Source organism: Aedes aegypti, chromosome 1 (assembly GCF_002204515.2).
Source record: "Aedes aegypti strain LVP_AGWG chromosome 1, AaegL5.0 Primary Assembly, whole genome shotgun sequence".
NCBI lineage: Eukaryota > Metazoa > Arthropoda > Insecta > Diptera > Culicidae > Aedes > Aedes aegypti.
The window spans coordinates 55,382,284-55,407,664 of record NC_035107.1 but is presented as its reverse complement, the minus strand read 5'-3'; the positions used below and the strand labels follow the sequence as shown (position 1 = coordinate 55,407,664).

The following is a 25,381-nucleotide window of genomic DNA, read 5'->3' as shown; positions in this document are numbered from 1 at the left end:
AATGTTTGGAATAATACTAATAAAGACATATAAAAAAATAATGTTGAAATCTGGTGCTCGAATGTTTGCTTCCCGCGTCTAGCTGCGGATAAACCCTGAAACCCGGCTGGAATTGGAAAGGTCAATTTCACCAGCGCCTGTAGCCTGTTTGATGATTCGGTGAGTTTGTTCCATATTACTTTATACAATAGCAACACTAAAATACAAATGGCAGTACTGCCATTATGTTTTTTTTCTTCCTAATATATTGTTTCGGAACAAATCGATGACCCTGGAGGGATCGATTCTGCTCATACGTATTTTTGAGTAGAAATCGTCGGTTAATCTATCAGTAATACGTAGTACATAATTATACGAACAATAAATAACCAAAATTTTCTCTTTCAATGATCGGATTTCAAGAGATTAAAAACTTAAATTTTAACCAACAAATGCCATGGGTATATCGCTGGCTTTTCAGGCGAATCCTGACGTCATACCTTACCCAACCTCCAACTCCGTAGCACTTATGAGGGCGTCGCTGAGTCGGTGGCCTCTCATTAAGTGCTACATCAACATTTCCTTCCCCTATCCCAAGTTACGGTAAAGATGGGCGAGGCCGGGAATAGCGATGTTTATGCTATTTGTATTCTTGTTTAAGATTCGTTCAAGGTTTACTCCCCAGCCTGAAAGCAGTCTGAATGAGAATATCAAAAGAAACATAAAGATTGCTAGTATCCAATCTACGAAGTATACCGTAACTATACGCTAACGCAAACGCTGTTTGTGAGTTAGGCCGTTATTCTGGTGCTGTATTGATATTTAGGTTCGTAGAACTGGTAGCAAGTAAGGTTACAAATCGCCACATCCGACATTCTTGCAAAATGCCCCGCCCAACGTATCCTGTCAGCTGTTGCCACCTTAAGAATGCTATCTACCAAACATATCCCTCTCATGCGAGAAACAAACAAAATGAGTGGTGCCTGTAAAAATCGAAAGACGTCTATTAAACCCGACTTTCGGCATGGCACCCACTAGCACAATGTATAGACAGCATGCAGAAAAGTTCCCAATTTGTCTTGTCTCTCATCTCTCAGGATTCGAGCGTAGTAGAGTTTTCGCATGAGATCTTTACCCTATTCTGCACACCGTCCATCGTCGCTCTTATCAATCTTGTGAGTTTCCTGACCTGATATTCCCGGCCTTTTTGGAGGATTTAAAACACAAGGCGGAAGTTTATCTGGAGGCAGCATTTAGAACAGTGATCGCTTGATAGTTAGCACATTTCGCTTGTCGTTCCTTTTGTAGATAAGACATATATAACCCCTTGCTTTCACTCTTCCAGTAGCTGTTCGGTCTCCCGGATTCTGACCACCAATCGATGTGGACAAGCGAAGAACTTTTCCGGACCCATCTTGATGAATTTCGTTCCGCTACCTTCTACTCCACCTGCCTTCTGCCTTTTTATTTTGAGCTGTTTAATGGCATCCTGAACTTCAGTCAAAATGGAAGCTGGATGATTACTATTGTCCAACGTTCTAACGTAGTCATTCCTTTCGCTGCCTTGAATCTCCGCGGCGGGCGTCGGTACCGTACCTTGTGAACAACGGAGACTTTTGGGTGCAGTTTCAGGTAGGTTCTGACGTTGATAATGTTGGAGAAGTGCCGTCCATCGATCAAAACGTGGTCCTGTGAGATTCTGCTGTCTATGGTGATCGTCAGGTTATCACTTTGTAGAATCGCTTGATGCCAGAAGCCAGAACCAGTATGCAGTATGCATTGTCGAGTACAGTAGATTTCCATTTCCAGTAGATGGTGGATGTACGTAGCAAATCTGACCAAGTAAATGATGTTGTGCCAATTATCCTTTACGGTTCCTAACAGAATACCTAGTCAAAAGAATATTTGCACCGAAAATTTCCACATCGATTAGTTCTCCCAGCTTATCACAGAGCAGATTTTTACCAAACCATGAAATAAAGAAATTCGATTCTGCGATAATTTTTTGGGCCCATAACTGTCTGGTCTACATTGGAATTTATAGTGAAACAACTGAATTAATTAGTTTCAAGTCCAAACCATTTGATTGACGTTTTACATGAAATAAGTCACTTGCAAAAATAAGGGCACAATTAAAAAATAAATTGTACTTTCTTCATCCTCTCTTCTACAAATAATCGTGATAGGAGCATGTTTAATGGAAATGTGTTCATTACAAAGCGCTCAGGTGTTAAAATTATAGAGAGCGGACCATTTGGATCAGGATTATATATCTTTTATCAAAAAGATAATCAGGATTATACATCTTCTATCAAAAAGTGCTTGTTCTTGAAGAAAAATTGTTTTTCCAAATGACCATTATACCAAATATCAATTACGCCAAATGGTGTTATGTCAAATAGCTTCATGTCAAATGACCCCGACCTAAAATTATGAACAATGAACGGTCTTAGTGTTCCAATTTTTCGATCCATGAAAGACGATTGTGTTATCATAAATCCGCCTGATACTTCATAGACAATCAAGTCACAAATTGTTTCAATGGCCAGTCTTGGTGATAAGTTCAATGAATGATCAAATAAAAAATAACATAAAATCTACACATAAACTAGGCGAGTTGCTACCGGCTACTACTACAACCGACTTGCCCATCTACTTCTACTATTACAGGGAACAGAAAAGAAGGATTTAGACGGTTTAAAATTAGAAAAAAAAAATCGTGCTCGCGTTTGCTCAGTTTTTGTTTTAGTAAAAGGTGATCGGATAGGTATGTAAACTGCGGGACAGATTTCGGTTCGGCACTAGGCGGTTTGTGAATATGGATTACCTCTCGTTCATTGATTGTCCAATAAAAGCGGAAATTCTCTGATTGTTAGTAAAATTTCTGGAAATGAAACAAGACGAGAAGAGAGAAGAAAAAACAGAGCTTCGGTATTCGGGTTGATTTTTGTTGGTTTTTTTTTTAAAGGTATTGGTGGGAAGTGAGAAGAACCTGCGTGTCAATCTGTAACCGGGATTTTGATTCGGACTGACTAGCTTTCGAGACTGCTGTTACTGCTGCTATTTGCTGGGATCAACTGTTAGCAAGCAGAATGAATGGATGATGGTGATTGATTCATGTTTGTTTGGAAAAGGAAAATCTTGTCTTACGGATTGAAACGTGAACGTTGGGAGTTTGTAAAGAATGGAATAGCAACTTACCCTCCAGCGTTCTGTAGCTTCGTCGATTCTAGTTGTCTGGCAGCTTCTTCGGTTCGTTTTAGTAGCATCACCTAATAAACGACAAAACTTGTTAGATTCTATTGAAACCACAGAAGAGTGATGGACAAAACTTCAAAACCATCTCCCTGCATGTTTCAAAATCTTTTACTGTCACCGTTAGAACAAACAATACCAGTTAGTTTTGATTATTATTTTTAGTGAGGTGGTCTTAAAACATTGTCCTTCACTGTATGTGCGTTTCAAGCTCACCTTTTGGCTCAGATTGCGGAAACACATCTCCTGGATCATGTTTGCCCTCCGCTGGGTCGCTTCGCTCCGCGATATCACTAGCAGGGTGCCCCGATCTGGAAGGTACCTACACTCGGCGGCACCGATCGCCTTCTGAAACTCTCGATGCACGCCGTCGATTTTGGCACTGCTCAGCAAAGCACTGGTTTAGATTGATGAGAACAGCGTTAATGAGTAAAATAGGCAAATCCAGTGTCAGATAAACGCAAATACTCACTACTCCCGAATGTCCTCAGGCACCTCGATCTCGAACCGGAAGAAGGTCTTCTCGTTGATCGGCGGGTTCGTATTCTTTGCTCGCAGCCGGTCGGCTGACACGATCTCCGTGTAGCTGTTGTCCCAGCCGAGGTATTCCACCACGAAGAATTCGCCCTTCATCATCTGGAATGGTTCAGAATACGTTTTTTTTTCTTATGAATCGAGATTATCGAGAGATATCGTCACACAAACCTTGATAACCGCCCGCCACCAGCCGCAGGCTTCGTTATCGTTGGACCGGGAGTACACCTCGACCTCCATGTGCTCGCAGAATGTGGTCGGGGTTTCGGTCGGAGGTAGACGGACTTGGCTGAACAGGAACTTGGACTCTTCCTGCCAGCTGTTGCCGGACACGACATCAGCACATGGAAAGAATAATGATCGAATGGATTAGAAGACTGGAACTCCTCTCTCACTTCGAAGGAGCACTTACTCATTTTCAAATGCAACTAGGACTCCATCTTCGAACACATCCGTAACAACTCCCTACAAATGGCATAAAATTAATAAAAGGGTGAGCTTTCATTTATAGTACAAGGACTAGGTATGAATTTTATCTTTTATCGAGAAGCTCTCATAAGAGATCTGAGAATATCATCCTGAGAAGACATATTCCTCGAAATATTTCTCTTTTCGATGGACGTTGTGGCCATGTGGTTCTAAGGAATTTGGAGGTATTGTGCGCAGTGGTTCCCAAGATGTACGCCTTTCAAATTTGTACAAACATCCCGCGGGCCCAACGTCGGGTATGCGGGATGCAGTCGACGGAAAGATTGGTTTGACGACCTCAGGAGGAAGCGAAGTGCGGGGACATGGAACAGATTTGCCAGTCTACACTAAAAAATGCGTAAATTCTACCAAAAGCTCAACGCATCCCGCAAAAGGCTTCGTGACGCGAGCCGATATGTGCAGGGAAAATAATGGAAGCATATTAGTGGACGAACGTGAGGTATTTGAAAGGTGGAAGCAGCACTTCGATGAACACCTGAATATTGCTGAGAGCGCAAGCAATAAAGATCAAGACAACGGAGGAAATGTCTACGTCAGTACTGCAGATGCTGGAAACCAACAACAGATATATTAGAAGTAGAAGGCTAGTGGCACTGTTGTCACAAAACTGAGTTTAATAATTATTACCTTCAATCATGGTTTTTCATTGTTTGTTCAATACCATGTCGTTGTTTTGGTTTTTAAAATTATTTTGCCACTTTGAGGCCCTTTACTCACGCTGTCCGTTCGTGGCAAACTAGATGTTGGTAGCACAAACAGCAGCGACATGAGCATTCTTAGGTTAATGCTTCTACTAAACCAACCATCTAAGAGCTCGTCCATAAATAACTTGGTCATCTAAGGGAGAAGCGGAGTGTTTTGTATTGAAAAACGAACTACGAGGGTTGATTCCAAAAATAAAGACCTCGTGGTTTATGAATAGCCCTTAAAAACCATGAAGCTATCGATAAGGATCGTATCAGAGCTAGGTACAAAAAAGAATGGCAATTTGTCAGCACCGAAAAGCTCAGAAAATCTACCGGAGGGGTGGAAGAAAGTAGAATATTTACAAGAAAGGTAACATGTTGGATTACGAGAGCTTCCGAGTGATCACCATTCTAAATACGGCCTAATAAGATTATGCCTGATAATTTTCCGTCGTCTGTCACCTGTAGTAAACGAGTTCGTAAAAGGTTATCAAGGTTATCGGTCGGTCGACAGCGGACCAGATCTTCACTGTACAGCAAATCCTTCATAAATTTCGTGAATACCACTTCCCAACCCATCGACTTTTCACTCAGGCGAAGATTTCAGGCAAATTTGAAGTTCGTTTGAATCTCGCCGATGACTACGACAAGGTGATAGACTTTCGACTTTAGAAGGTGTTATCCGAAGAGTCGAATTTAACAATGGGGATACGCTTTTCAACAGATCCAGTCAATTTGTTTGCTTCGCTAAGCTTTTAGGTTGTCCTGTACACCCGCCTGACTTATCCAGTACAAGAAAACGGGGAGACAGGAGTTTAAAAAAGACATGTCCTCCCAAAGCTGGTAAGCCTTCTTAGTTAGGGTCAATTTGGCCCATTTTTTGCCCATAACGATGAAACACGTATTGTAATTTCCGATATGCTTGTTTTTCAGTCAATTAATCTTTAAATGTATTTTATCAAAACAAAATGAAATAAACGCATACTTTATGTAGACTTTTGTTATGTAAGAAAATCGATACTCGATACATTTGAGAAAACCCTTTGCCTTAAAGCTGACAAAGCTTTTTTTGTCATGCTGTCCATAAGATTTACATAGAACATGGGACGATAGGCGTAGAAGGGCAACATAGATAAGTACTCCTAAAATGTGTAGAGATTTATTCGAAATTTTTCTTAGAGAATATCAGTGGTTCTCTTTTCAAGTTTCTTCTAGAAACTGACGGTACAAGAGCTGCAAAAAATAGTAAAGTTGTTTCCGGATGCCAGGAAAACTTCTCTCGAAAGCTATAGAACTTGACCTAAAAAAACCTAACATGCTTCCACTAAGGAGAATAAAACAAGCTCCTAGATGTAAAAAGAGAGAGATTGCAATGATAATTCAAGATTCTGGTAAAAGTTCCTTCCAGTAGGTATAAAAAGTGTCTTTCGACTGCTGGAAAAGCTTCTTACAGCTACTGGAAAAAATCTTCTTCCTGAAGCTTGGAAAAGCGTTTCCAAAAAGCTTGGACATCCTTTCTCCAGAAGCTTGGAAAAGTTTCCTTCGAAAACTCGAAAGAAAGCATCCATTTATTACGTAACTTTAAAATTGTGAACGCCAAAAAAATTTGTAACGCTTTTTGTGTGGAGATTTTCTAAACTTTGTATAAGGCGGCATCCACAAATTACGTAACGCTCTAGGGGGAGGGGGGGAGTAGGCTCGAGCGTTACGGCTCATACAAAAATTTGAAATTTTTCATACAAAAAGCGTTACGGAGGGGGGAGGTGGTCAAAAATGTTCAATTTTAGCGTTACGTAATAAATGAACGCTGCCTAAGTCGTGACGCTTCAGACTACCAACACCCTTCAAGCGTTATGAAATTTGTGGAAGACGCAAAAAATCTTTTCCAAGAAGTTTGAAAAAGCTTGTTCTAGATCGTTGGAAAAACTTCCTCCAGAAGTTTAGAAAAGCTTCATCCAGTAGCTTGGAAAAGCTTCTTTCGGAATGATGAGAAAGCTTCCTCCAGATGCTAAAAATCATGTTCCTGGAGTTTAGAAATATCATTTTTTCAAAAGGAAATTTCCTTCAGAAGCTTTCTAACGCAACTTGAAAATGCTTCCTACAGATGCTTTTCCCAGTAACTTGAAAAGCTTCTTTCAGATGTCTGGAAAACTTCCCCCTGGAGTTTGAAAAGCTTCTTCCCCTGGTTCAAAAAACATCTCCACGATACAAGAAAAAGCTTTTTCTAGAATCTTGTAAAAATTACCGATAGAAGCTTAGAAATGCTTCCAACTTGGATAAATTTCCTAGGGAGACTTACGGCTTCGGTACCATACGACTATTATCGGCAACCAAATTTCAAACGCCAAATACACAGTATTTTTCTATCAAAACACATCAGTGGAAACATTCAGATGATTCTTTGTTCTGCCGCTCCCCGCTGGCGAGATTTCCGAGACTAAACAAACGATATCGCCGGAGATGCCATTAATTCAAATGAGCACGCCTCAAAATGCGACTAATTTGGAGCTGCCGAAGAGATTCACCTGCAGTTGTTATGGGAAAGTTGCCGAAGGGAATGAGGCTGCCGACAATAGTCACACTGACAAGGGATGTTCGCAGCGTTGTAAAAACGTTTCCAAAAGCATTTTGACATGTCTGTCGGTGTGAATCGATCGAGGATTGAGCAACGCATAAATCATTATTAGCATTTATTGGCTTTTCTCGGTGAAAGCGATACTACTCAAAGTGGAAGGGAGCAAGGAAAGTAATGAAAGAATATGATGGATAGAATCGCAAGCGAGCGACGAGAGAAATGAATAGAAGTTGAAAACTAACAGAGGGCCATATGAGATAAGGCATATGAGACGAGGCGCGAAAAATCCAATAAGTAACGCGACTTTCATATGAATCCCCGAAAATATGCCACCGATCGATAGAACTGAAACATCCGCCGAACAATATAGTTAACAGGTCGAGGCGACAAATTTTTGCCTGTCTAGTGTTAGTAGTGACCAACACTACAACATCTAGCCGTTCACAACCAGGACGTTAGGCAACGATTTCTGGCTACTTTATTCAAAAGGGCGACATTGACATTGACCCAATATTGAGAAATCAATGATCAAATTTTTCAAACATTTTTTTTTTGTTTTTATTTCTTACAGTGTATATTTTAAACCCGCATTACATATAAGCATATTAATTATGAGTTGCTTTAGCAATTTGGCAATTATCACAATTAATTACTTCTGTTCTGCCACTTTATTTGAGAAAAAATAAGGCTGTGCCTTTTTATGAACATCATTTGTGATTGCGCCCTTGTTGAATTCGCCTGCTGTCAAAACATGAATCCAATTAAGCCCGCCATCCAAGTCCAATTGGAAAATCAGGTGTCAAGTGCGCCTCTTTGTTTTGACATTTTGTTCTCAGCTGTTGCAATTGCGCCCTTCTGCACTAGTTTGTTTTTTCAATAGTAAAGTGAAGATAAACATATTTGTGAACTGAAAATGAACTCTTTCACTGATTATATCACCATGATGCTGCGGGTAAGTTGATTTTCGCTGTAAAGCAGCAAGTTTTTCGATAATGACAGTGTCGATTCTTACATATGGGTGAATTTAGGAGTGCTCTGAGCTAGGCTCCGAGATGTTTGCCGCCTACAATGTGAAGAAGTCTGAGGAACCCCGGAAGTCCAGTCTCTTTAGCTGCGCAACTGAATCTGATTGTCACTCCTTCGGATAGATTCGATAGCATCTTTGGCAGCACCATCATTCTATCGCAATTATTGATTGACCAGATCCGCTTTCCGGTCGGGTGGCATCTGTGACTTGCATTCACTGCTCGTACGACGAGGCTTCTCAGATTATTGGCTTCCTTCTGTGGGTCGCAGTAAGTATATGTAAAGCATTTTATCAAAATTACTTATATTCAGATGAAAGTCAGAATTATCGAAACGCGAAAATCTGTTTTGCCCAAATCTATACGTTGAACCATTGGTTAAATTTTATGTCGGGCAGATTATATCAGCGGATCTGGTGTGCTACACTGTGCACCTTATGCCCGACGTAGCTTCAACGCATGGATTTGGAGAAAATCGGGTTTTCGCGTGTCGAAAATTACGATTTTCAACTGTGTGAATATTACATTTCCGCGAATTAAATGCATTGCATCTATTTGACGACTTCTCTGCACTTTTTCTTTAGCTTATGACAAATGCAATGAATGCACGATGTCGATTCACGTGACCTTTCGATTTTATTTGTTAAAAAATTGAATTTCGAGTTAAATTGCAAATGCAACTCATGTTAAGGATCTCACTTATCGTTAGCAAACTAATAACAGTAATAATAAGTAAAATTATGTGGAATATGAGTACAAATATGTAAAATGCCCATTATAGAATTTGAAGTTTAGATAAGCCCTTTTGTCACCATGTGTTCTGTATACAGGAAAATGGGCGAAATGGCACTCAAGGAAAAACCAGTTCATTTTTCAATTACGCCCATTTGTTTTTTTAGTTTTACTTGATATTAAGATCAATAAAATTAAAATTTTATGACATTTCTTGAAACGCCAAAACGAACTGATGCCAATAAAGCTTTTAACTCAATTTGTTTATTTTTGTTAGATACGCCCATTTGAAAAAAGTACACAGATTTGTCGCTTCGATTGTGTTGTTCATATATGGCCCTCTGTTAGTTTTCAACTTCTATTCATTTCTCTCGTCGCTCGCTTGCGATTCTATCCATCATATTCTTTCATTACTTTCCTTGCTCCCTTCCACTTTGAGTAGTATCGCTTTCACCGAGAAAAGCCAATAAATGCTAATAATGATAAAGTCATGCGGTGATTGAACTTTGGAACTAAGCAACGCATAAATGTAAATAGATAAACACGGAATGTATCTGCTGATGTCCGAGAAAATTACAAAAGAAGCACGACATCGGCTTAAGCTGCCGAGAAGAATGGAAAACCATCTTTCAAAGCTTATAAAGCATGTTCCTGAAGTTTGGAAAAAGCTTTTTTCAGAAGGAAATTTCATTCAGAAGTTTGGAAAAAACTTTCATCAGAAGTTGGCAAAAATTATCATCAGAAGCTTGGAAAAGTTTCCTCCAGAAGGCCGAGAAAGTTTTTCCCAGAAGCTTAAAAAATTGTTCCAGAAACCTGAAAAAAAACGTGAGACGGGTTTTCAAGAAGCAGAGAAAACGTCCCGCTTGAACTGCTTCTTCAAAAAGCTTGCAAATCTCTTCCAAGGAGCAAGAAAAACTCCGAAGAAACTAAAACTGCTTTTTCCAAGTAGCTGGAAAAGCACATTTTAAAATGCCGAGAAAGTTTGGAAAAAGCATGGAATGATTCTTCTAGAACACATTTTCTCCGAAGAAGTTGAAAAAGATTCACACAAGTAGCTGGAAAGCACCTTTCAAATTTATTGGGATTTTTTCCCTGATCCTATAAGAAACGTAGAACTCTGATCCCATAACATAAGAAGCTTCCCAAAAGTAGCTAAGAAAGCTTCTACCAAGAAGTTTTCTCTAAATCTGTGAACCAGCAAATTCAAGTTTTGGCTTCATTTTATATTCACCTTAATCGATACATCCTTCTGTTAATTAGTGACAGGAAGCAAGTTTTATAGAACTTTTTCAACTCAGAATAGAAGTGATGCAATCTTGAGTTCTGGCGTACAAGATACAGGGGATAGACAAAATGACTGAGAAAGGCAAATTTTTGCCTAAATTCAAATGCATATAACTCTAAGAAAAAATGTTCAAATTGGATGCATCCAGACGCATTCGACGGCAAATTTGGTCTTATTTCTATTGAAATATTTTAAGAACTAGCATCAGAAAATCATCTCGGATCTATTAAATCGCTAAGTAAAATATACGAAAAAATCCACATAGCTCTTACATGTAACGCCAGTGAAACGGACAAAGTTCAAGAGTTTATGCGTCCATTCTGTGCTACCTATGATTCACGTAAGTGCTACGTGAAAAAGGGCGATGGAAAAAAACCACGTATGTTTTCACGTAGCAATGACGTGTGGAGTATTTTGAGTACAGGAAAGATTTATCAAGAAGCTTGAACCTTGAAGATTGAAACAGCTTTGTATATAAGCTAAAAAATGTATTCCCAGAAGCCATGTAATAAGGAGCACTGAAATCTTATCACAAGAAGCTGGAGATAATCCCATCAGAAAGCATTACCGGAGAAGTAGCTAGAAAAGCGCCATAGGGAACACGTCACGCAAAATTTGACCGCTTTCAACCTGAATCCTGCTGGAAAAACTTCACTGAGAGGCTTTTCCGTAAGCTTCTGTAAGAAACCTTGAACTCTTGCCCCAGAAACAGAGAGCTACCCCAGAGATGCTGGGAAAGTTTCTACCAAGAAGCTAGAAAAGGTTCTCTTGAGAAGCTGGGCAAGCATGGGAAAGAGAAGGTTAAAGTTGGACACAAGCCAATAACTCAATATGAAATGTTATGGAAGTCCTGCATTTATTTCAAAGAAACTGCTATTTTTAGAAATATCAAAAGTATTTTTGGCCCGTATAGGTATTATTTATTTAGTTGGTGTTACATCAATTAATTTTATAAAACCTCGTTAACGATGTTACGTCAATTCACTCGGTCCATGGCTGTTTCTTTCCAACTTCGATTTTGACCCACGTTCTCCAGATCTTGTTGCACCTGATCAAGCCACCTCGCTTGCTGTGCTCCCCGCCTTCTTGTGCCAACCGGATTCGACGCGAACACCATCTTTGCAGGATTGTTGTCCGGTAGTATTGCAACATGCCCTGCCCAGCGTACCCTTCCGGCTTTCACAACCTTCTGGATACTGGGTTCGCCGTAGAGCCTAGCGAGCTCGTGGTTCATTCTCCGCCGCCACACACCGTTCTTCTGCACGCCGCCGAAGATCGTCCTAAGCACCCTTCGTTCGAACACTCCAAGTGCTAGCAGGTCCTCTTCCAGCATGGTTTAAGCTTCATGTCGTTAGAGGACAACCGGTTTTATAAGCGTTTTGTACATGGTACATTTGGTGCGGGGGTGAATCTTTCTCGACCGCAGCTTTTTCTACAGCCCATAGTAGGCGCGACTTCCACTGATGTTGCGTCTCCGTATTTCACGACTAACGTTGTTATCAGCCGTTAACAAGATCCGAGGTAGACGAAATCATCAACCACCTCAAAAGTATCCCCGTCTACCGTAACACTGCCTCCCAGGCGGGCTCTGACGCGCTCGGTTCCGCCTATCAGCATGTACTTTGTTTTTGACGCATTCACCACCAGGCCGACTTTTGTCGCTTCACGTTTCAGGCGGGTGTACAGGTCTGCCACCGTTTCAAATGTTCTGCCGAAAATATCCATATCATCCGCGAAGCAAACAAATTGGCTGGATCTTGTGAAAATCGTACCTCGGTTATTGAACCCGGCTCTTCGCATGACACCTTCTAGCGCGATGTTGAACAGCAGGCACGAAAGTCCATCACCCTGTCGAAGACCCCGGCGGGATTCGAACGTACTGGAATGTTCGCCCGAAATCTTCACGCTATTCTGCACACCGTCCATCGTTGCTCTTATTAGTCTTGTGAGCTTCCCGGGAAAGCTGTACTCGTCCATGATTTTCCATAGCTCTTCGCGGTCGATGCTATCATAAGCCGCTTTGAAATCGATGAACAAGTGATGCGTTGGGACTTGGTATTCACGGCATTTCTGGAGGATTTGCCGTACAGTGAAGATTTGGTCCGTTATCGAGCGGCCGTTGATGAAACAAGCTTGATAACTTCCCACAAACTCATTTGCTATTGATGATAGACGACAGAAGATAATCTGGGATAGCACTTTGTAGGCGGCATTCAGGATAGTGATCGCACGATAGTTTTCACATTCGAGTTTTTTGCCCTTCTTGTAGATGGGGCATATGACCCCTTGCTTCCACTCCTCCGGCAGCTGTTCCGTTTCCCGGATTATGACAATCAGCCGGTGCAGACAGGCGGCCAACCTCTCCGGGCCCATTTTGATGAGTTCAGCTTTAATACCATCCTTACCAGCGGCCTTGTTATTCTTGAGCTGGTTGATGGCATCCTTAACTTCCCTCAATGTGGGGGCCGGTTGATTTCCTTCATCCGCCGTGCTGACGTAGTCACTTCCTCCGCTGTCGTGACCCTCGGCGACTGTGTTCTCCGTACCATTCAGGTGTTCATCGTAGTGCTGCTTCCACCTTTCAATCACCTCACGTCCGTCCGTCAAGATGCTTCTCCTTATCCCTACACATTTCGGCTCGCGGCACGAAGCCTTTTCGGGATGCGTTAAGCTTCTCGTAGAACTTTCGCGTTTCTTGTGAACGATGCAGCTGCTCCATTTCTTCACATTGCTGCTTTCGTTTTCTTTTATATCGCTCCACGTTTTGTCGCGTTTCTGCAGCATTGCAATCCGCGCTGCATCCTTCTCCTCCAAAACCTGCTTGCATTCTTCGTCGAACCTGCGTTGTTGATGGCTGCTTTTATGTTGCTCCAGCAGTCCTCAAAAGGGGCTTCGTCAAGCTCGCCCTCTTCCGGCAACGCTACCTCGAGATGCTGCGCGTATGCGGCAGCGACGTTCGGTTGGGGCAGTCGCGCTAGGTTATACCGAGGCGGGCATCGATACCGTACATTGTTGATGGCGGATAGTTTTTGGCGCAGTTTCACCATCACTAGATAGTGATCAGAGTCAATGTAAGCGCCACGATAGGTTCTGACGTCGGTAATATCGGAGAAGTGCCGTCCATCGATCAAAACGTGGTCGATTTGTGATTGCGTCTGCGAACTCTTCCGTGGAATGATCCGTCAAACTTACCGCCCTACCCTGATCGATTGATCGACCTGCAAACATTGAGGAGTAGACGCGTCGAAATGCAGTGTCTCTTTATTTTCGACGTCTTGCTAGGGAACATTGACAGCCCTGCACTATTGGAACAGGTCCCGCTGAATATTCCACCACGGCAACTACGGAACTACCCGTTCCTGGCCATACCGTATCACAGAACAACTTATGGTCAGAATAATCCGTTCGATGCCTGTCTTCGTGTGTTTAACGTCAAAAGCAATGTATTCGATTTTAACTTGTCTAAAAATGTATTTCGTGGTAGAATTAGAGATAATATTTAAAATATGTAGTACAGTAATTCAGTCTGTGTGACTTCATGTCAAAGACGGTGGAAATAAAATAAAATAAATTTTGGACACGATCTTTACGGATAACATGGACAGGATTCTCACAAAATCTTCAACAGGATTCTAAAAGTTTTAGAAAGGCGTAATTTAGTACAATCATAGATAAGGTTAGAATGGAATCTTGAACAGCATTCTCAAAGATTTCATCATAGTATTTTCAAATAATTATTAGGAGAGATTCTAAGGAAACCAAGAACATATATTTTTGTAAAATCCGAAACGGAATTCTCACTTAAGGTGAAACATCTCAGAATCCAAAGATGGCCGGCACAATGGCCGACTTGTGCCTCTACTCACGATTTCAAAGGCAAAAAACTGGAGAAATATTTGGCAAACGTTTCTGATCTTCTTATTTTAAGCTTTCTGCTAGTGCACAAAGCCAAAATAAAAAGTACACGGTTGTTGGATGCATTCTTTGCGAGATTTGTGCCTTTGAAGTTTTAGTGCAATCTTAGAAGTTGATTCAAAACTGTTTCACCTTAATTCTGAACAAGATTCCACAAAAGCTCCTTTTTCTGGATCATGAACCTCACCAAATTTTACGCATGATTTGGCATAATTCTGAGCATGATTCCTATAAAATCCTGAACAAGATTTACATGGGGTTCAAAATTCCTTGGGATACAACAGGACTGCCTAACGTACAACGGGTCATATCCGGCTCGCGGCTCCGTTTCATGCATTCCGCGAAAAGTTCGAAGGCTGCTCGGTCCCGTTGGCCGCTCCACCAACTTAGAGTATATCAAAGCTAGTTATGTAAACATTTAATTAAATTTTAAGCTAATATTGTAGTTTTATGATTCATTACATAACAAATCATAAATCTTCTAAAATTTACCAAATATGATGAATGATCTGAAAAAAAATATATCAGGCAAATACAATCTCATTGAATCATGACCATGAATTTTGGACAATTCTAGAATGGATTTGCGTCCAAACCTGGGAGGGTTTCTCATAAAGATTAGGCAGACTTTTTACAACATCTTGGATTATCACAAGATTCGGGACATCATGCTCACGGAAAACTTGGAAAGTTTCTCACAGAATATTAAACAGGTTCATAACAGAATCTTATTCGAAAACTTATTCAAACAATCTCAAGAACGTTTTTTTTTTGTATCATTTCAAACATTACATTCATTATTTCTTATATATCTAGGTGTTCTGTGTTATTAGACAACACTGTCATCCTAATTTGGTAACACAAATCTAAGATTTTATTACTATTTTGTTAACAACATATTACATTTAATTTGCCGTAGCAGTTCAGATTTTTTACAGGTGAGTTGATTTCACCTGCTTATAGAAGAAAAAAAACACGTTTTCAATTTACTTAAATAACTTAACCTAAATATAAAACGCATTAATCGTGACAATAGAAGATTGTAACGAGTTTTGCCTGAAGTTATTAATTATTTTATTTGACATTTGTTCCAATGTTTCAACATTGGATATTCTATGTAACTCATTGGTACTATATCAGAGAGAAAGCTTCAGAATCATTTTCAAAATTTTATTTTGAATTCTCTGCAGAGCTTTCTTCCTGGTATTACAACAGCTGGTCCATATTGGTACAGCGTACAACATGGCTGGCCTGAAAATTTGTTTGAATATCAAAAGCTTGTTCTTAAGACAAAGTTTTGATTTTCTATTAATAAGGGGATAGAGACATTTTACATATTTATTACATTTGGCTTGAATGCCCTCAATGTGATTTTTGAAAGTTAAATTCTTATCTAGCATGAGCCCTAGATACTTAACTTCATCTGACCAATTTATTGGAACCCCTATCATCGTGACAACATGTCTACTTGAAGGTTTCAAATAGCTTTTGGTTTATGTGGGAATATTATTAGTTGAGTTTTGGAAGCATTAGGAGAAATCTTCCATTTCTGCAAGTATGAAGAAAAAATATCCAAACTTTTTTGCAATCGACTACAGATGACACGCAGGCTTCGTCCTTTGGCGAAGAGGCCTGTGTCATCCGCAAACAAAGATTTTTAACTCAGGTAAGTCAGGTGTGAAAATATTGTATAACTAGCCTACCCGACGTGGCTAGCCACGTTCAAAAGAAATTTTAACGCGGACGGCTATGTATAATCTTTCGAATCGCATTATACCAACCCCCTGAAGAAAGTGCTAGTTCTTGAAGCCTGCCACCATCTGTGTGGCGCTAGTGATGAAGTAAACAAATTTAGGCTTTGCCCTAATCAAACCCCGTGCGGTAGCGACAAATGTCGTACGATAAAAAACATTATACTATTGATAATCGTTTTTCGTTGTGCCAAATAAAATGTGGCTAAATTATCTAGCAGTTACAGAAAAACTGGATATAGTAATACGCACTCAACACCAGATTGATAGGTAAAATATGAATGTCACATTCGAAAACGAGTGTGTCTCGTGCCTAAAACGGTATTTTTGGACGAGTTGTCAAATCAGCACCTTCTCCAGCACCAAATTTTTGGCTTCACTTCAGTTGTTCATGGATGACAGCCGTTTCAGTCCTGTGCATTATACCGCAAAATCGCCTATATTTATGATCTGACCATACTCCATTGAGCACGTGGCCTCAATACTGTCGTAATGTTCTAATCTGAAATAATTACAGCCTTATATGCTGTTGTAGTGTTTCCTCTGTTGTGAAATATTTCAAAAGTTTCAGAAGATTCTATGAATTAAGGAGTATAATCTCATCAGCAATTCCAGAATATTCTACTGAATAGCTGTTGCATTGTCATTTTTCAAATTCACAGTTGTGATGAAAAGACCATCGACTCATGGAAATGTCGAGTCATGAAACAGGAATGTTTTGGGAAACTGTTCCTTACATCGTAGTAAGCATAAAATTCTGTTTTTAGTACGCATCCCTGAGTCGATATCGAGTCATGGGACATCGACTCTGTAAATTTAAAAAAAACTCATTTGGCGCACATTTATCTCATTAAAGCTTATCTTGCTTTTGCATATGTCGAGTTTGTTTTTGAACCTGACTTGGAACTGGAGAAACCCGTTTCATATTTTCAACTCCAACCCGACTCAAGTTCGACCGAACTACCATTTGCTTGAAGTTGATTTGTTAACATTACAGTCACCAATCATATTCCTAAACACACGACAATGATGAAGGGATCGAGAATATTTTACGAATTGGAATGAAGAATGTTCCAGAAAACTCCATAATATTCTGTCAAAGAGCTGTTGTAGTGTGTCACAATTTGCAATTGTATTGTTCTTGTGTTAAACTTGACCATTGTAGTGCTCTTAGATTGCTGTTGTAGCGCTCAATGAAACTTTTCGATGAAACATTTCAAAGCGTTACTGACAGACAGACAACTCTGGGATTTTATATATATGATATTGGTCCCAGAATGCTGCCTTGAGGAACACCAGCTCTTACAGGAAGTCTTTCAGATCTGAAGTTCTGATAATTAACCTGAAGTGTACGATTTGACAGATAATTTTGAATTATTCTAACAATGTTGGAAAATAAAAGTTTTTTAATTTTACGATCAAACCTTCATGCCAAACACTGTTGAATGCTTTTTCTATGTCTAGAAGAGCAAGACCAGTAGAGTAGCCTTCAGATTGGTTGGAACGGATCAAATTTGTTACACGTAAGAGTTGATGAGTGGTCGAATGTCCATGGCGGAATCCGAACTGTTCATTGGCAAAAAATGAATTTTCGTTGATGTGGGCCATCATTATTATTTATATTATATATTAATATTCTGTTCAAAATAACCTTTTCAAAAAGTTTACTGATGGAGGAAAGCAAACTGATAGGACGATAGCTAGAAGCTTCTGCAGGATTTTTGTCTGGTTTTAAAATTGGAACAACCTTTGCATTTTTCCATTTGTCAGGAAAATATGCTAATTGAAAACATTTGTTAAATATATCAACTAACAATGATAAGCTACTTTCTGGAAGTTTCTTGATGAGGATGTAGAAAATTCCATAATCATTGAATTTTTTAATAATAGTTCTCACTTCTTCCAAATCAGTCTCCCAGGCATTTTCAAAAACGTTCTATTGATTGATAATATTTTCGAACTCCTTCTTCTGGCGTTTCGTCCCCACTGGGACAGAGCCTGCTTCTCAGCTTAGTGTTCTAATGAGCACTTCCACAGTTATTAACTGAGAGCTTACTATGCCAATGACCATTTTTGCATGTGTGTATCGTGTGGCAGGTACGAAGATACTTTATGCCCTGGGAAGTCGAGAAAATTTTCAACCCGAAAAGATCCTCGACCGGTGGGATTCGAACCCACGACCCTCAGCTTGATCTTGCTGAATTGCTGCGCGTTTACCGCTACGGCTATCTGGGCCCCATTTCCGAACTCGTGAGTAACTTGATTTTCAATTGGACTAGTAAGTCCTAAATTAAAATTGTGCGCACTTTCAAACTGCATAGCAAGTTTTTGAGCTTTTTCGTAATTAGTTAGTAATAATTTGTTTTCCTCTTTCAATGCCGGTATTGGCTTCTGAGGTTTTTTCAAGATTTTAGATAGTTTCCAAAAGGGCTTAGAGCCAGGGCCCAATTGAGAAATTTTATTTTAAAAATTTTTGTTTCGTAATTGAGAAAAACGTTTTTTGATTTCTTTCTGCAAATTGCCTTCACCTCACGTTTTTAAGACGGATCAAGAGTTTAAGATCATCGTCTATAATCACGGATTCAAATTTTACTTCACATTTTGGAATTGCAATGCTCCTGGCTTCAACAATGGAATTTGTTAAAGTTCCAAGAACATTGTCAATATCAAGTTTTGTTTGTAAAGGAATATTAACATCAAGATTAGAGTCAATAAATGTTTCATATATATTCCAGTCTGCTCGAAAATAATTGAAAGTGAAGCTGATAGGATTGAGAGTCGCTTCATGGGATATTTGAAATGTAACAGGGACATGATCAGAATCTAAATCAGCATGAGTAATCAGTTAGCTACAAAGATGACTAGAGTCGGTTGAGATCAAATCAATCGTATATGGATTTCTAGAAGAGGAAAAACATGTAGGGCTATCAGGGTATTGAATTGAGAAATATCCTGAAGAGCACTCATCAAATAAAATTCTGCCGTTGGAATTACTTTGAGAATTTTTCCATGACCGATGTTTGGCATTAAAGTCACCAATGACAAAAAATGTTGACTTATTGCGAGTCAATTTTCGCAAGTCAGTTTGGAGCGAATTAACTTGCTGTCCAGAGCATTGAAAAGGCAAATAGGCAGCTATGAAAGTATTTTTACCAAGTTGTGTTTTAACAGAAACACCTACAGTTTCAAAAGCTTTAATTTCAAATGACGAAAACAGGTGATGTTTTATACGCCTAAGAATGATGATTTTGCAATCCCCTCATGCCCCATCAAGTCGATCGTTACGATAAACAAAAAAGCTAGGATCTCTTTTGAGTTTAGATCCAGTAATAACTGCTATATGCACATTATTAACTGTAAGAAAATGAAACAGCTCGTCCTCTTCACCATTCAGAGAACGAGCATTCCCATTTAAAATATTTAAATTATTATTTGGATCCATTAGAAAAACGTAATCCAATAACAATTTGATTTGTAAATTTTACACCAACTTGGACTGCTTCAGACATAGTGGTGGCTTTGAACATTGCATCAATCATTAGATTCAATTGTTCAGATAGAAAATTAAAATCTGAGGCAGACATATCACTTAAGGTGGGTACATTTGATGATTTCCCATTAGAATTTTCGGTAGACGAAGGAGCTGAGTAGGAGTTACCTGTGGCGGGTTTTTCCATTTGATTTGAAACAAGTAGAATGGGTACTCATGGGACGAATAGGGGAGGAGTTCGAATTACTTGCTACGATATCGGCAAAGGATTTACCGTGGGTAGATACATTCGAAATTGAAAGATTCGAACGGCTACCCGACGGATTAAAATTAGTTTGTGAATGAGCATGATTATGATCTTCCTGATGGGTATGATTCCTAATCAAGCGATCGTTAACTGAAAAATGAGCATTGTTCGTTACTCTACCAGGCAAATTCCGGAAACGACCGTTATCGTAACGGATATTATCTTTCATCTGCCTGGCACGAGCCTCAATTACTTTTTTGCGTGAAGGGCAATTCCAAAAATTGGACTTATGATTTCCCTTGCAATTGGCGCATAAAAACTTATCGGTATCTTCTTTCACTAGACAGACGTCCTTGGCGTGAGAAGAACCTCCGCAAATCATGCATTTAGCATCCATGCGACAATTTTTTGTACCATGACCCCACTTTTGGCACCGACGGCACTGAGTGGGGTTCTGGTAATTTCCTCCAGGTTCCTGGAAATGTTCCCATGTCACATATACACCGAACATAATTCTTGCTTTTTCTAAAGCTTTAATATTATTTAGTTCTTTTTTGTTAAAGTGAACTAAATAATATTCTTGAGAAAGCCCTTTCCGAACAATACCAGATTGTGTTCTCTTTTTCATAATGATTACTTGGACTGCTGAAAATCCAAGTAAATCATTTATTCCATTTTTGATCTCTTCAGGTGACTTATAGTCACTTGAGAGACCTTTCAAGACAACTTTGAACAAACGTTCAGTTTTGTCGTCATAAGTAAAAAATTTGTGCTTCTTCTCTTCAAGATGTCTGAGAAGAAGTTCACGATCTTTGAGAGTTTCCGGCAAAACGCGAGTCTCCTTTCTTTGCGATTTGGAAGGAAACCTTGATTCCCCTAATGGAGTTCAAGATCTCCTGCCTAAATCCCACAAATTCGGAACAACTGACCACGATTGGCGGCACTCTTTGCTTCCTTACTTGAATCAAAGAGCCTGGGCTAGAGGCTGCTTCGATTTGGTGTTCGGAAAATTTGTCTAGAGCTTCGAACTGATTGCTCATTTCGATACAATTATTCATTTCACCCTTGGAAGAAAGTTCGCGTTCCGGGGAAACGTCCTTTCTCCCATTCTTGCCACATTTAGTGACAGTTTTAAATCCCACTTTTTTGGAAGGAAGTTGTTAATTCAGAGATTCACCCTTCCTTTTGTTTGTTGTTGCAACCATGTTAAGTGAATAAGAAGACGTGACCTTCGAGAGGTTTTTTCCCAAGACGGTGTCCAAGAAGGATTACCACCGCTAGCTTTCGCCAACGGGTCCAACGAAAAATCGAAGGCACGGGTCCAAACAAGGATCGTAAAGGGATCAATAGTAGAAAAAATAGTACTGAAAAGTACTGTTTTAGTAGCACTGAAAAATATCGTTTTTAATTTTAGCATTGAAAAGTACTGTTTTTGTAGCACTGAAAAGAACTGTTTTATTGCTTTAGGTTGTTTTTAAGAAAACTTCCAAGAGCAGAGAGAATTCGTGTACGCACAGCACGAAGGTACGATGCGCACTGATTTTAGAACGTTAAATTTCCTGATTTACAAAACGGCGTAAGTAAGATTCTTAACTTTTGCAACCTAACCGCTACTTTCACCGCTCCATTGTAGGGAGTCGATGCCGGTTACGAACCCTTTGCGTATTATGGACCCCCTACAGAAAAACATAAAATTAACACTCAAAGCAACCTTATTCCGATGAAAATCCACCGGGGGAACTTCGATTGCATTGTTAATCAGCAGTTTAAAAATATTTGGTTTGAGACGCATAAATACAGATATTTGAACAGTTTTGTAAAAGAAACCACACAACAGGGTCCATAATACGCATTTCCAGGTGGGTCCATATTTCAGGCACGGCGGCAGCAAGCCGGATTACATGGGAATTAAATGGAGGGTCCATAATAGGAAACGTCAAATTTGTAAACATACAAGTTTTCCAAATGCATATTTCGCTTGAAAAATCGAATGATTTTGTATGTTTCATAGGCGTACGATGAAGTAAAGACATTGAACTTGTTGTTAGATCAACAAAACGTATAACCGTCTGAGATATAATTGCGGAAAAGCGTCAAGAATGAATTTCAGCTACTAAGGGATCCATTACTAGCATTGAAACCCTATGAAAAGACTTGACTTAACCACGGATCAAAACAAAACACTACTTGACTCGATTTTACACTGGTACAAAAAAGTCTTAAGTAACTGAATGAAACGGCTTATTATTTTGTGGAAAATAATAAAAACTACTTAGTTATTGAACGCAAGATGCACACGGCGAAAAAATGTGTAAAATATGATTAATTTCAAAACAGTTTTAGAAGTCAGATTGTGATTCTTCTTAACTAATTTTCTTTGAACCGTATAAAAGTTACTTACGTCAATTTGAAAAAGTAATAGAGAAATCTTGGGAAAGATATTTGGTCGGCGTTAAGTCAGAGTGGACCAAGTGACATTTTTGATATTTTGAGAAAAATGGGTTTAAAGTCTAACGCTCTGTAATTTTTGAACTCGTTTAAATTTTAGTCCAATATTTCCACACGTCTTTATGTTACTTTCAAACAATATAATGTGAAGTTATAATCATGAAAAATCATAATCCAAACCTCTAATAGAACGATTTTTTGATGGACTATGTTTACTTGGTCCACCCTGACTGAACTAAAGACCACCGTTCAGTGAGTTGGTTCACTCTGACTGCACAATTTCTTGAAAAATAACAATCATTGAATGCTTGCATGGTCAAATTGGGAGAATATCGACAGCAGTATCGTAAATTCTTAAATAATCCATTTAGTAAATACCAAAATTAGTAGCTTTACGATAGCTTGAAAGTTAAGGTTTCACAGGGTCAGGGCATTGAAGACCAGAAATATTCAACTATGCGTTCAGTCAGAGTGGACCAAGTGAAAATCTTGAGTACCGACCAAAATATGCTGGTCCAATAAGCGGGTCGTAGGACATGCCATACATACACCATAGAACTACCGTAAACTTCTATCGGAGTCTGAAATTGACTAAAAAAATGCAGTAATTAATCATTTTATTGCTTATAAACATTTGGTCCGCTCTGTATGCACAGAATTTGTTGTAATTTCTGTCAACCCATCCGAATATGGTAAATGGTCAAAAATCAAAATCAAATGCATCGAATTAAGAGATATTTATAAATTTCTATTGATGGATAAGTAGAAGAATGATTCGATGTCGAAAAATCTGACAAATCTCTTGATATGTTTTTTATTTCCTCGCATTTCTCAGCGCACTGATCATTTTCGCTGTAATGATAATAAGCACTTGGTCCATTCTGACTGCACACTTTTATCGACTTTTGTTGATCATCTAAAGTAAATTTATTACATATCTCTCGCAGTTTACAGCATTCTTCAAATCTGATCAAAGTGTAACGGAGATAAGGTAATTTCGCATCTAATGAGAGAATAATCCAATTTTCCAATGTTTTGCACTTGGTCCCCTCTGACTTAACGGCGACCATTTAGAATCCAGAGTTGAGTTTCAATCACCTCGAGAAAATTTTTCAGATAATACCAGGGCGTAGTCTGAAAGAATCTTCTCTAATATTTGACAGAGCGCTGAAAAGTTTCATTAGAAAATCCTTGACATCATTCGCGCAAAGTCCAAAGCAAGTTTTATGAAGAATCCTGAGATAGACTGACGTTATCCTGGTAAAATTCTCACCAGACTCTTAGGTAAGCTCATCACATACACAGAACACAGAAGCAGAAGATGATCAGAAACATTATTTTTTTATGATGATTTCAAAAATACCGCAAAATGGGGTGTTAAGGACTCGTGGGGTTCTCAATCAAGTTTGACAAATCACAGAAACCTCGAAAATCGATATATAAGTCATCTGAAATGCTCGATTTGTTCAGAGGATTGTGAACTGCATTATGTAATAGGACAGGAGCTGTCTATCAATATGAAGTATTGTGGTTTCTAGAATTTGAAAACCTTTCAAAACATTTTATGGGCTAAATACATTTATCTACAAAACCATGAAATATATTTGAGAAAAATTCGCGAGTAAGGTAGAAGATAAGGAAATTTAATTGAGATCATAGTACATAGTATTCGCGAGTAAGGTAGAAGATAAGGAAATTTAATTGAGATCATAGTACGGACAAAAACTTCATAAAATTATGTCTGGGTTTCAATTTTGAGTTGTTCCGTCAAGTTGAACTACAATGTAAAGTTAAGGGATCTATTTAGTAAGTCACTAAATATCTCCAAAAATGACTTATTTAAAAATTTGGTAAAATTGGTAGGACAATCTAAATAAAAACTGATTAATGTGAATATGGTTTTTTTATGATAATATTTTCATAAGTTGTTCCATCACATTGGAGAAAATTTTGCATATAGGAATGATTATCTTATTTGAAATTGTTTTAGAGCTATTAATTCTTTTAAGTTTTGAGATTTATTGGCGTAATTTCGGTCCACGGGTTACATTAATAAACAATCGTTTTGATTAAAACCGACGTTTTGAGCATTTATTTGCTCATCTTCAGGGCAAACTACAATTTACAAAAAGATATACCATTTGTCTGATCAAGTCCGAAACATTAATGAATACTACTTACATCATTGATTTGTTTTTAAGTCAAGTTGGTTTGGACAAACATTGATTGAACGGCTAACAACATTACACTGCAATTAAAAATAAATTTCGGACATAATAACTTAACTAATTTTAATTTGAAAGGAGCACAAACTTACACAGCCTTCACCCGAGCACATCTAAACAGGTTTGACCTAAATTACGCCAATAAATCTCAAAATCAGTCTAGACGGTCGATATTCCATCAAATTCTCTTAAGTACAGGTATGTTCCGTTTTAATCACGTTCCGATTTTGTCACGTTCCGATTTCGTCAACAAATTAGGGGAAGTGGTGGTAAAATGAACAGGGGTGGTAAAATGAACACCGTGACTTTTACCGAGAAAAAACAAATTTCGATGATTTTTTATCACACACGGACGATTAAGAGCATAAATCTGAGTGTTCGAATTGATACGTAGGACAATAGAAGTAAAAATATCAACGAAAACTAAGATTTTAGAAAATCACCTTAGAAAATTAGAACAGACGTAACTTTTAGCTCGGAAGACTTGAGGTTTTTCAGTGAGGTGAATATCGTTATGATATGATGTCAAATCTGATACCTTTAGAATTCTTTTTGAATGGGTTACCATCTTTAATGGATGTATTTTCGGTGGGGCAATGAAAATTTTCAGAAATATTTGTTTTGCTCACGTTTTTTGCATAGTGTTCATTTTACCACACACAGCTGTTCATTTTACCCACATAGTGCAGGTAAAATTAACATTTGCATCGCTTTTTGATAGCGATGAAAATATGTGAAAATTTAA

The 25,381-nt window shown here is 38.8% G+C and overlaps 1 protein-coding gene across 6 annotated transcripts in view; it reads right to left on the bottom strand.

The window, feature by feature from the left end:
• LOC5571798 (synaptic functional regulator FMR1) overlaps positions 1 to 25,381 on the bottom strand; it is a 97,730-nt gene that overhangs the window by 62,005 nt on the left and 10,344 nt on the right. For 4 of the 6 annotated variants that reach the window (XM_021854009.1, XM_021854066.1, XM_021854131.1 and 1 more), the window contains exons 2-7: positions 4,181 to 4,233; positions 3,940 to 4,087; positions 3,707 to 3,870; positions 3,451 to 3,631; positions 3,181 to 3,251; positions 2,807 to 2,863 (exon numbers count right to left, since the gene is read on the bottom strand). In XM_021854009.1, coding sequence (XP_021709701.1) covers positions 2,807 to 2,863; positions 3,181 to 3,251; positions 3,451 to 3,631; positions 3,707 to 3,870; positions 3,940 to 4,087; positions 4,181 to 4,233 — 674 coding nt within the window. The remainder of the gene's footprint in view (positions 1 to 2,806; positions 2,864 to 3,180; positions 3,252 to 3,450; positions 3,632 to 3,706; positions 3,871 to 3,939; positions 4,088 to 4,180; positions 4,234 to 25,381) is intronic. The other 2 variants (XM_021854254.1, XM_021854314.1) reach the window with 1 other exon arrangement.